This window comes from Phyllostomus discolor, chromosome 2 (genome assembly GCF_004126475.2).
Source record: "Phyllostomus discolor isolate MPI-MPIP mPhyDis1 chromosome 2, mPhyDis1.pri.v3, whole genome shotgun sequence".
NCBI lineage: Eukaryota > Metazoa > Chordata > Mammalia > Chiroptera > Phyllostomidae > Phyllostomus > Phyllostomus discolor.
This window is the reverse complement of record NC_040904.2, coordinates 192578129-192589350: the sequence shown is the minus strand read 5'-3', so window position 1 is coordinate 192589350 and position 11222 is coordinate 192578129. Positions and strand designations below refer to the sequence as shown.

General features: G+C 34.7%; 1 protein-coding gene and 1 pseudogene across 1 annotated transcript; one reads left to right on the top strand and one right to left on the bottom strand.

Moving 5' to 3' along the window:
- Positions 1–1556: 1556 nt before the first annotated feature.
- Positions 1557–10827, bottom strand: LOC114513875 (NKG2-A/NKG2-B type II integral membrane protein-like). The gene is made up of 3 exons (XM_036019339.1): positions 10099–10827; positions 2002–2105; positions 1557–1771 (listed from the first exon to the last, which is right to left on the bottom strand). The coding sequence occupies exons 1-3, from the start codon at positions 10273–10275 to the stop codon at positions 1651–1653; spliced, it is 402 nt and encodes a 133-aa protein (XP_035875232.1). The 5' UTR covers positions 10276–10827; the 3' UTR covers positions 1557–1650.
- LOC114513876 lies at positions 2141–2928 on the top strand (annotated as a pseudogene).
- Positions 10828–11222: the final 395 nt, after the last annotated feature.

Here is an 11222-nt window from a genome sequence, read left to right as displayed (position 1 = left end):
GATCTCTCTCATTTGTAATTGAATTATAGTAAAATTATCTCAGAGCGATTGTCAAATTACAAAAGTTTATCCCACATTCTGTCAATAACTAGCTGTTTGTTTCACATGGGTGTAATATCCTTTAATTTTTCTTCATTTATTTAACACTTTATTTTTCCCATCAAAGTATGCTTCTAAGCACAGTTATTAGGAGTGTCAAAAGGGGAAGACAGAGTATTTAGTAAAACAATACACCATAAAAGATATCCAAAATCCAGGAGAGGAAAAAAAACAGACATGTAAACAAATACCAAAAGGACACTGGCTATTTCTCAATAAAACCACCAGTCTCTACCAAAAATTATTCAAATCTTTGAAAATGATACATCAAAATAGATTCAGAAAATATATGTGTTGGTTGCCTTCTCTAAACAAGTAGGGTATAGTCACATGGCTTTTCTAAAGAATCCTTGGTATTGTTGCATAGTGATCTTGAGTGCCAATTAAGAATTTAATACTCTCTGCTCCAAATCTATATGCATTGCACATTCTGAGATAATGGCAGCAGATCCTTCAACCTCTTCTCCAGTCAGCTGGCTTGATGTTTTGTCAGTGAAGGGCACTGGGAGAAAGGACTCCTCTTCCTGGTTTCATGCTGTTTTCTCTCCTGTGGCTCCAGTGCTGTGGCTGACATCTGCATGCACGCAGGAAGTTCTTGTGGTATTCACCCTCCAGCAAGTTTTTGTGAGTGGTCACAGCCAGAGCTCCCCTTCTCCAGCCTCTGCCTGTTGACACTTTGTCAGAGAGGTCATCCTACTTGCCAGTCACACTGTGAGATCCATCCTCACTCACATCAGCCTGCAGACTGGGACCTGCTCTCTCCTGAAGCTGTCCAGTGAATATGTCTGCCATAGAGTTTTCTGTAGTGACCACTGCCTGCCAGAAAGTCTGAAACCCATCCCTGAGGAGGTAGACCTGGCTCCCAGAGGATTCTTCCTTTTAGTAGTTTTCATTAATTAACCCTATGGCACATTTTATAATTTTCTTCTTTCTTTCTCTGCAGGCTATCCTTGAAGAATAGTTAATAAATCTTTAAATCGAACTTCCCCGGCATTCTCTCCACTGACTCCACCGACTTATTCACTGTGCCACCATCACATGTTCAGTCTTCATGTTCAACATTCAAGGCCAGGACAAATCAGTTAATTTGAAAATGTGTGTGAAATTATTCATGTTAATATATACTTAGAAAAATTCTTGGTATTATTTTTAATCATTTATACATGATTTGTTTTAATGAATAACAGAAGATTTAAAATGTATAATATATACCTGGATACATATTTTTAAAAATTAACATGAATATAGGTTTAAAACAATTCTCCAATACAAAGGATGAAGTGTCAGATAAAGTATGGACTTTAAGTGACTACGACGTGTCAGCACACACTCACTCTCAGTAACAAACATCCCACCCTGCTGAGTGATGCTGAGAAGGGGGATGCTCTGCATGCAGGGTAACATGGGGAACATGGGAAATGTTAGTACCTTCCTCTTCATTTTTTCATGAAAATAAAAAAGTAATACAAAAATAATTGCAGCATTCTTGAAGGAACTAGAAATGTGTTCTTTAGAGATAGTGAGAGTAACATTGTACCAAGTTTAGGTGAGTCACACTGCCTGGTGCTTACAAACATAGTGTTTTTTTTTTTTACATGATGCCAAGTGGAGCTTTTGTGCTTCAAAATCCCCAAATGCACAATTCTTGTCCAACTCTGAAGTTTTTGAAAATCTGAAATGCAGAGATAATAATTCATTAATCTGATAATATATGTTAATATTTTAGTAATAAACAATGTATATAGAGTAACAGTTACATACTAATACTGAATATTTCTTAAAATTTTTCTATAGAAACGGTTCATTCATATAGTTGTTCACACATTGCTTTTTATTTCTAAGATTAATACCTGATTGAGAAAGCATGAATGAATAAAATAAATGCATTCTCCAAAAACTTACAGTTTGGAAAAGAAAACTGAGCCATTTGTCCACAAGTCTGAATTATTACTGTTTCTATGGGAGACTCCAATCCATATAAATGCATTGAAAATATGCATGAAATTCTATGAGAAAACAAATTTTATGAGAAATTAAGTAAATGTTAGTACACTAACTTGAATTTGTAAAAACAACGGAAGTTGGCTGTGCACAAGGAGGAGAAGGAAGCTGACTTTGGTGTGATGGCTAAGTAAACTGCACAGCCCACCAACACCTGATGAAATAAGTGAATAAGCAAATCAACCACCTCCTGCACTCCAGGAATTGTAGGTGACCCCACCCAGCTGACCCTGCATATCCAACATTAGATCACACAATGTTCTGTGGAAATACAGATGACTCTGAAGGAACTTGGAACACCTCACATTTTTCCAGGATTTGAGCAGAAGCAACAGTATCCTAACCAACTAGCCAAAGAAACAAAGAAGCCCATTAAACAGTTTGAACCTGTGTCCACCACCTGCAGTGAGGTGCATCAGAGGAAAATACAGTAGGGTTGCTTCGTGACTGAGTTCACATCACTGACCAACTTTCCAAAGGGCCAAAGGCCAGCTGCTGAGAGAGAGAAAGAGTTGGTTGCTTGAGTGGGGAGTCAGTTCCAGAGCATCTGGTGATTTTCCTGAGAAGAGCTCAAAAGAAAGGAATTTTGTGTCCTGGAAAAGTCAAACTCACCCTCAAGTGCAGGTGAAGGATGAGGGAATTAACAGAGGATGACCTCAGCCTTGTCATCAGAGGAAGACTTCTACTAGGCAAGTGTAAGCTGGTGTTATGGATATTAATGAACTATTTAAAGACTTGGGAATGATAATTCATGAGCAAGGAGGAAATTGCAAGTGCGTGTGTCCAACAATCCAACCAGCAACTGTCCAAGGCAGCAGCATATCTTAAAAGGATCCTTCATGTTGCTGTGAGATGCAGAAGCCATTAAAGGCATATAGCTATCTTAGGTTGCTTCCAGAACTTGGTTATTGTAAATTGTGCTGCTATGAACATTGGAGTGCATAGGTTCTTTTGGATTGCTGATTCAGGGTTCTTAGGATACAATTCCAGTGGTGGAATTGCAGGGTCAAAAGGTAGCTCCATTTGTAGTTTTCTAAAGAAATTCCACACTGCTTCCACAGTGGCTGTACCAATCTGCATTCCCACCAACAATGCACCAGGGTTCATTTTTCTCCACATCCTCTCCACACTTGTTTGTTGATTTGGTTATGATGGCCATTCTGACTAGTGTGAAGTGCTATCTTACTGTGGTTTTAATTTGCATCTGTTTGATGACTAGTGATGCTGAGCATCCTTTCATTTATCTCTGGGCCCTCTGCATGTCCTCCTTGGAGAAGTGTCTGCTGACAGCTTTTGCCCATTTTTTAATTGGGCTCTTTTTCTTCCTGGTGTGGAGTCATGTGAGTTCTTTATACATTTTGAAGATTAAAACCTTTTCCGAGGTATCACTGGCAAATATAATTTTCCTTACAAAGCAAACAAGCAAGCAAAATGTAACCAGAGACATTGAAATTAACAATAAACTGACAGTAACCAGAGGTGAGGTTGAAGAGGGTAATGGGGGGAAATGGGGGAAGGGTTTTCAGGAACGAAAGGACGTATGGACAAAACCAGGGGGTGGGACCAGAGGAAGGAGGTAAGAATTGCTTGGGCAGGGGGTAGTGGTGGGGAGAAAATGAAGACATTTGTACTTAAACAACAATAAAAAAACTACAAAAGAAGAAATATAGAAATCTACAACTGTGCTAACATGGAAGGAACAAAACTCTTAACCTTTATACATTAATTGATTATGTTATAATAATTTTTCTTCTGGTTTTTATTTGTATGTTGTGATTTTGAATGTAATTTCCAATATTATTAAACAATGAGAATGATTTTGAAAGTAATATAAGGAGGGACAAAAAACCCAAATTTATTTATAAAAACTTGCTTATTTATTATTACAAATTTAAGCTTCTGCCACCTTCCAAATACTCTCTATGTGATGCCATAAACCTAGAAGATGTTTTTTTCCACTGCCCAAAACAGTTTTTGAACTCATCACTTTTGATTCCTTTTAGTGCTTCTGCTGTTTTTTTGTTTCACCTCTTCCACATTGGCAAAACATTTCCCTTTGAGGGCTTTTTTCATCCAGGGAAACAAAAAAATTCACTTAGGGCCTGATTGAGTGAATAAGGAGCATGGGAAATGAGGGTCATGACTTTTTTTGATCAAAAACTGCTGAACACTCAGCACAGTGTGGACAGGTGTGCTTCTAAATCACCCATCATGAAATGGGCAAATGTGTTGAAAAAGCCTTCAAAAAAAAAAAAAAAACAAAACTCCCTGGAGCCCAGTACAGCCTTTCACAATAAAGCCAGCTGGCACTCTGATACAGATGGGTTCCTAGAACACTCAGCCAGCAGGAAAGCTTGTACTACTACCAAGGGCCTACCCTCTGGAAGATATTTCTTTTCTTGGTTCCCCCTCATAAATTTACCTTAGGAAAAATGTTAAATTTATACTTTCAGGGAACTCATTTTAAAGAGCAACTTTTAAAAATTGTTTTTGGTTACAGTTGTCATTCAATATTGCTTTAGTTCTGGGTGTCCAACATGGGATTGGACACTTGGAGACATGACCACCCCAATGGGTCTGGGGCCCATGTGACTCTTGTTGACCATGTTATCTGTGCTCTGCTTTGCATTGTTGTAACTGCTTTTATTACTGGAAATTTAAAGAACAACTTTTTGATAAGTTTTAAAAATGCATAAGCTTTTAAGCTGTTCTTCATTTTCATATGTAGGTAACTTTTTTTTTTTTTACCATTCTTCCTTTAAAAAGGAATTAGATGTTTGGCAATTAACTCACTTTTTAAATCAATTTTGTTTGATTTTGCTTTTTACTTTATTTTTATTATTTGTGTGTGTGAGAGAGAGGAGGGGTGCAGGGAGAGAGAGAGAGAATTGAAACTGTTGTCTCACTTACATTGATTGCTTCATATGTGCCCTGACAGGAGATCAAACTCACAACCTTAGTGTTTTGGGACAATGCTCTAACCAGTCGACCTACTGAGCTAGGGCCTGTTTCAATGCACTAATCTGAATACTGTAAAGAGGTTTATCTTAGTTTATAGTTTGTATTTTACAGCATTCTTATATAGCAATTGGATAGTAAAAAGGCAATGTTGTATATGGCAAGCTATGACACTAGAAATGGGAAAAAAAAGTACTAAGCAACTAATAAAACTGTATATTTGCAAACAAAATAAAGATGATTCTTCTGAAACAGGTGTGGCTCAGTGGGTTGTGACATGTCCCGCACAGTGAAGGCTCACTGGTTGGACTCCCAGTCAGGACGCATAGCTCAGTTGTGGGCTGGGTCCCCAGCTGGGGGTGTGCTACAGGCAACTGATTGATGTGTGTCTCCCTCTCTTACTACCTCTCTAAAAAGAAATAAGTAAAATTAAAAAAAATAAAAATGACTTTTAAAATGGAAGCAAAAACAAGTTAACTCTTTCCAAGTTACATTCTTTTAATTTACAATATATTGTTACACATTGGATGCATTAGGAAAATGCATTAGTGTGAAAAGTGAAGACAAATGGACAACAATACCAGTTGCACAGCTCTGAAAGTTGATCAAACACTAATAATAACATAATTATTTGTTATTGAAAAAAATTGCTGGATATTCAAGTAGGAATAGAGCAAATTTGAAGTCCTGTAGTCTAGGGCTGCTCCCATGTCTCCTCTGATCCCCATCCCAGGTCAGTGAGTAAGAATTGTAAGTTTTACAAGTTGCGGAACAGTCAAATATCAATGGTGTTGTTGCCACAGGGGCAGACTTGATTAGCAGTGGAAGGGGTTGCTCAATTGCCCACTGTTTTTTCAGTTCCAAGTGTTGAATTACTAGGTTCCAAATGAGGCAAACCACCCTTTTTCTAGCACAAGGTAGTGCTCTCCATATTGTCAAGCACCATGCCTACCATAAATATAATAAGAAAATACTAAAAATGACCGCATCATAGAAAAGATGAAATTAGCTCTCTACATGTGCTTGATTAATGGAAAAAATGTACACATGTATGAAAAGATGAAAACATAAAAAATAAAAACCAAAAGGGATTTTTAAATTATGAGCACGCCCCTGCATACACACACAAATTCATCAAATAGCAGAAAGTGGAGCCAAACTGACTTGAGATATTTGAATACATTTAAAAAATCACTGGTTGTTAACTACGCTATGCACTCACATGGGAATCCTTAGTAAGTCAGGCTAAAAATGAAAATATATAATGAAGTTTTAAAAAACTGAATAAGCATACTTCAAAAGAAAGGATTCTACATAATTGTTTATTTAAGTTAAAAGTTAATAAATCTAAGAAAGATGTAGAATCTACATTTACTATACTATGTTATTGAAAATATGTACTTACAAAGAAAATTTAAGAATATGCAAAGAAACTGAAAAATGCTTTTCATACTCAGGGGAAAAATAAGTCAATAGAACCTAATTTTTACTGGAAGAAGATGTTGGATTTATTAGAAAAATAGTTTATAGTAATCATTATAAATACATATTAAATTATAAAGTATTTAAAACTATGTTCAAATAACTATATGAAAATATAGTTATTTAATATAAAATATATAAAACTATGTATATTTTTATAAAGTATATAAAATATAAAAACTATAAATACTTTATATTTTATATAAAAATATAAAATATTTAAAACTATGTTAAAAAACTATATGAAAATATGATGGTAATGACAAAACAATTAGAGAAATAAAAACAGTATGAATGAATCAAGTAAAAATTCTCAGTTGAAAATGCATTAAAAATCAATACATTTTCATAAATTTTGAGATGCAGAAGAAAGAATTGATGACATTAAAGATGGAGTGATAGAAATGATTAATTCCTGATGGTAGAGAGAAAAAGAGAGACAAAATAATGGAGCCCCAGAGACCTTTAGAATTTTATAAGGAAAACTGAAACAGGTGTAAATATTCCCTGAGACTAAAAAGAGACACAGAAAAAGACGAAAAATAATATTTGAGACACAAAAAGTGAACATCTTCTTAAATTTCATGTTAAAAATATATACAGACCCAGGCATATGAAGTTGTTTATGAAGAAATGATTACCTGCTATAAATTATGCTGCATCAATTAAATAACAATGTTGAACTGTCATAAGAACAGACCCATAGATTAGTGGAACAGAACAGAGAGCCCAGAAATAATCCAGGTCCCTATAGTCAATTAATATTCAACAAAAGGGGCAGAAGCCTAACATGGGGTAAAAATAGCCTCTTTAGCCAATGGTGTTGGGAGATCTACATGCAGCTACATGCAAAAAAAAAATGAAACTCAATCACCAACTTACACCATACACAAAAATAAAGTCAATACAAATAAAAGACTGCAATATGAGTCACTATACCATAAAAGTCCTAGAGGAGAACATAGACAGGAAAATCTCAGATATTCCACACAGCAATATTCTCATTGATATGTCCCCTAGAGCAAGGGACATAAAGAAAGAATAAACAAATGGGACTTCATCAAAATAAAAAACTCCTGCAAGGCTAAAGAAAACAGTAATAAAATGAAAAGGGAACCAACTGTATCGGAAAATATATTTGCCAATGATACCTCAGACAAGGGTTTGATCTCCCAAATATATTAAGAACTCACATGACTCCATTCCAGGAAGACAAACAACACAATTAAAAAATGGGCAAAGAGCTTGAACAGACATTTCTCCAAGGAGGACATACAGAGAGCCCAGAGACATATGAAAGGATGCTCAGCATCACTAGCCATCAGAGAGATGAAAATTAAAACCATAGTGAGATACCACTTCACACAGGTGAATGGCCATCACAAACAAATCAACAAACAACAAGTTCTGAAGAGGTTGCAGAGAAAAGGGAACCCTAGTACACTGTAGGTAAGAATGCAGACTGGTGCAGCCACTGTGGAAAACACTATAGAATTTCCTCAGAAAACTAAAACCAGAACTCCCTTTTCACCCAGCAATTCCACTGTTGAAATTATATCCTAAGAATCCTGAAACACCAATCCAAAAGAACCTATGAAGCCCTATGTTCATAGCAGCACAATTTACAATAGCCAAGTGCTGGAAGCAACCTAAGTGCCTGTCAGTAAATGAATGTTTCAAACAACTGTGGTACATTTACACAATGGAATACTACATAGCAGAAAGAAAGAAGGAGCTCCTACCTTTTGTGAGAGCATGGATGGATCTGGAGAGCATTATGCTAAGTGAAATAAGCCAGGATATGAAAGACAAGTATCATATGATCTCGCCTATAAGAGGAATCTACTCAACAAAACAAGCAAGCTAGCAAAATACAACCAGAGACATTGAAATAAAGAACAAACTTACAGTAACTAGAGGGGAGGGGGAGAGGGATAGGGGAAAATAGGGGACAGTCCACAAGGAACATGTATAATGGACACATGGACAAAGCCAAAGGGGAAAGGTTCAGGGGTGGGCAGCGGGGATGGGTGTGGTGAGGGGCTGTGGTGGGGTGAAATCTGAGACAACTATACTTGAACAACAATAATATATATACACATATATATACATATATATATAAAGTATAAACTATCACACAGCATCACACACACAACATCATAAAAATATATATTCTCAAGCTATTATAGACATAAATATAAAAGTTAATCAATAAAGAAAATGGATAAAACCTAAAAAGTAGTGTTACAGATTATCTTCATGAACATCAGCTAACTTCTGAAACATGTCCAAACTGATCATGAACACCCAAAATGAGATATTGGACTATGGCAACATTAGTAAGTTCTTGCCATTAAAAGTTTCCAATGTGAGAAGAAAAATGTAGTTAACAGTCAAAAAAAGTAGTTGCATCTTACAAGTTCAAAAAAGAGCTCATATCCAAAATATAACAACTTCTAGGTAAGAAAATAACAGGCAATACGCAGGAGAAATGGTACAACTAAGAATTCCATTATGAATAGTGCTCCAAAAGGTGTGTTCTTTGTACCAGTAATCAGGAAAATGCCTTCTAATGTCATAATGATATTTTTATATAGTGATGTAAACTTATGTCATTAAAATTCTTGGCAGCACTAAACTTTGGAAAGTGGAACTATTGGATAAAGTGTATATTTACACAATAAACAGGGAAATGGGATAATATAATAAATGTGTCATATGTATATATTTGTGATTCTGTTATGTCATTCTGACACAACAGAATGACAATAAATTATAATTATGCACATATACAATTATAATATAACTATATTAATAATTTTACTTGTATTATTTTAATATTCATAGTATAGAAATATATAATATTTTATTTGTATGTAATAAATATAATATAATTTTTGGCAAAGGAACACACAAAGATTTTTATAAAATAATTATTCATAATACCCAGATATTTAAAAATCTGTATTCTGTGTAGATTAAAATGTCATGTATACAAAACAAACATAAAAAGCAACTACTGGTATACACAATAATATGTATAAATTGTGCAAAATTTCATGTGGGAGTTAAAGGAGACATAAAAATGCATAATGGATGATTCCCATTAGGTTTAAGATTAAACAAAGATAATTTATCATATAAAATATCAGAATAGTGTTTGAATGGAGGGAAGGGGAAGTTATGAGAGAGTGCGCAGGAGTGGACTGGCAACACCTATTTCATGATCTCATTTGTAATTATCTGGGTTTTTTCAGTTTGTAACACACACAACCATGATATCTTCAGTTTCCATGATGTATGGTAAAATTAATTTGCACAGTTTAGAAGGAAAAAAGCACTTATAGATGCATGGTTGTTTATGAAAAGCAGTAACTGGAAATTATCAAGTGTGCATTAATGGCAGAAGATATAAATAAAATATCATAAAGTTAAACAATGAAATTTTAACAGCCTTTAAAATAAATAAACCACAAAAGTATAGAAAATATGAATTTTACAAATATGAACTAAAATAATATATTTTAAATAAAATGTTGAAAGCATTGGAAATCTTACCATTTCTTCTTTATCATCTATATAGAGCAGGTTAGAGTTCCAAGAAGCACAGGCCATCAAACTCTCATTCCATGTTTTTTGTTCAGTACCCAGGTAATAGCAGTTGTTGGAATACATTAACCACTGAGGTGGACATCGACCACAATGATATTCTGAAGAAAGATTATTTATAGCCATCCAAGAACAAGGTGAATTTTAAAATAAAAATTAATTTCAGTATCTGCATAGGTATAGACACATTAGGTTCATAGTGTATGTACATACCCTCACAGGCTGATACATATAAAACAAAATACACTCATATACACTCACACACAGAAAAGGTTCAGCCTCTCATCCAATAATTTATATGCTCACATTAAACAAACGCACAAACAAAAATATACACTTTTTACAAGTGTTCAATGTCAATGAATGGAACCACTCTTTTAGAATACCAAAATAATCTTTGAGCCAATTGACAACAATGGGTATGATGATTTTAAATGAATATTTTTTCATATTTTTGCATCAGAAAAACACTATTCTATACTTATTATTTATGAACATACATTGCCCAGTATTATAATTTGTGATCATGAAATAATAAAACCTACTATTCTGACTACCCTGTGTTACAAACAAAGTATGAACTGTACTCATATCAGAACTTAGAAAGTAATTATGTACCTTTCTGGATCACTGTTTTCAAGGAAGTATTTTTCTGCTCTGGTGTTACATTAGCTAGAAAAGAAAATAATTCTTTTTTTTTTTAAAGATTTTATTTATTTATTTTTAGAGAGGGAAGGGAGGGAGATAGAGAGAGACAGAGAGAGAAACATCAATGTGCGGTTGCTGGGGTTATGGCCTGCAACCCAGGAATGTACCCTGGCTGGGAATCGAACCTGGGATGCTTTGGTTCCCAGCCCGCGCTCCATCCACTGAGCTACGCCAGCCAGGGAGAAAATAATTCTTATAAAAATTAATATGGATCAAAATAAATCATAACAATGTGTTTATGACTTTGAAATGTGATACACTGGGATCAAAATAATCTGGAATAAAATTACTTTAACAAGAAAAATTAATAAAGCAATGATAATTTGGGGTAAAAATATTTCAAAAGCCCAGAAAACCAGACATCA

Coding starts and splice junctions, on each gene's coding strand:
- LOC114513875 (XM_036019339.1), bottom strand. CDS start 10,275: ATGGCTATAAATAATCTTTCTTCAGAATATCATTGTGGTCGATGTCCA. Junction 2,106..10,098: donor TAGATGATAAAGAAGAAATG/GTAAGATTTCCA, acceptor GTTTTCTCATAG/AATTTCATGCATATTTTCAA. Junction 1,772..2,001: donor TCAGTTTTCTTTTCCAAACT/GTAAGTTTTTGG, acceptor TCTGCATTTCAG/ATTTTCAAAAACTTCAGAGT.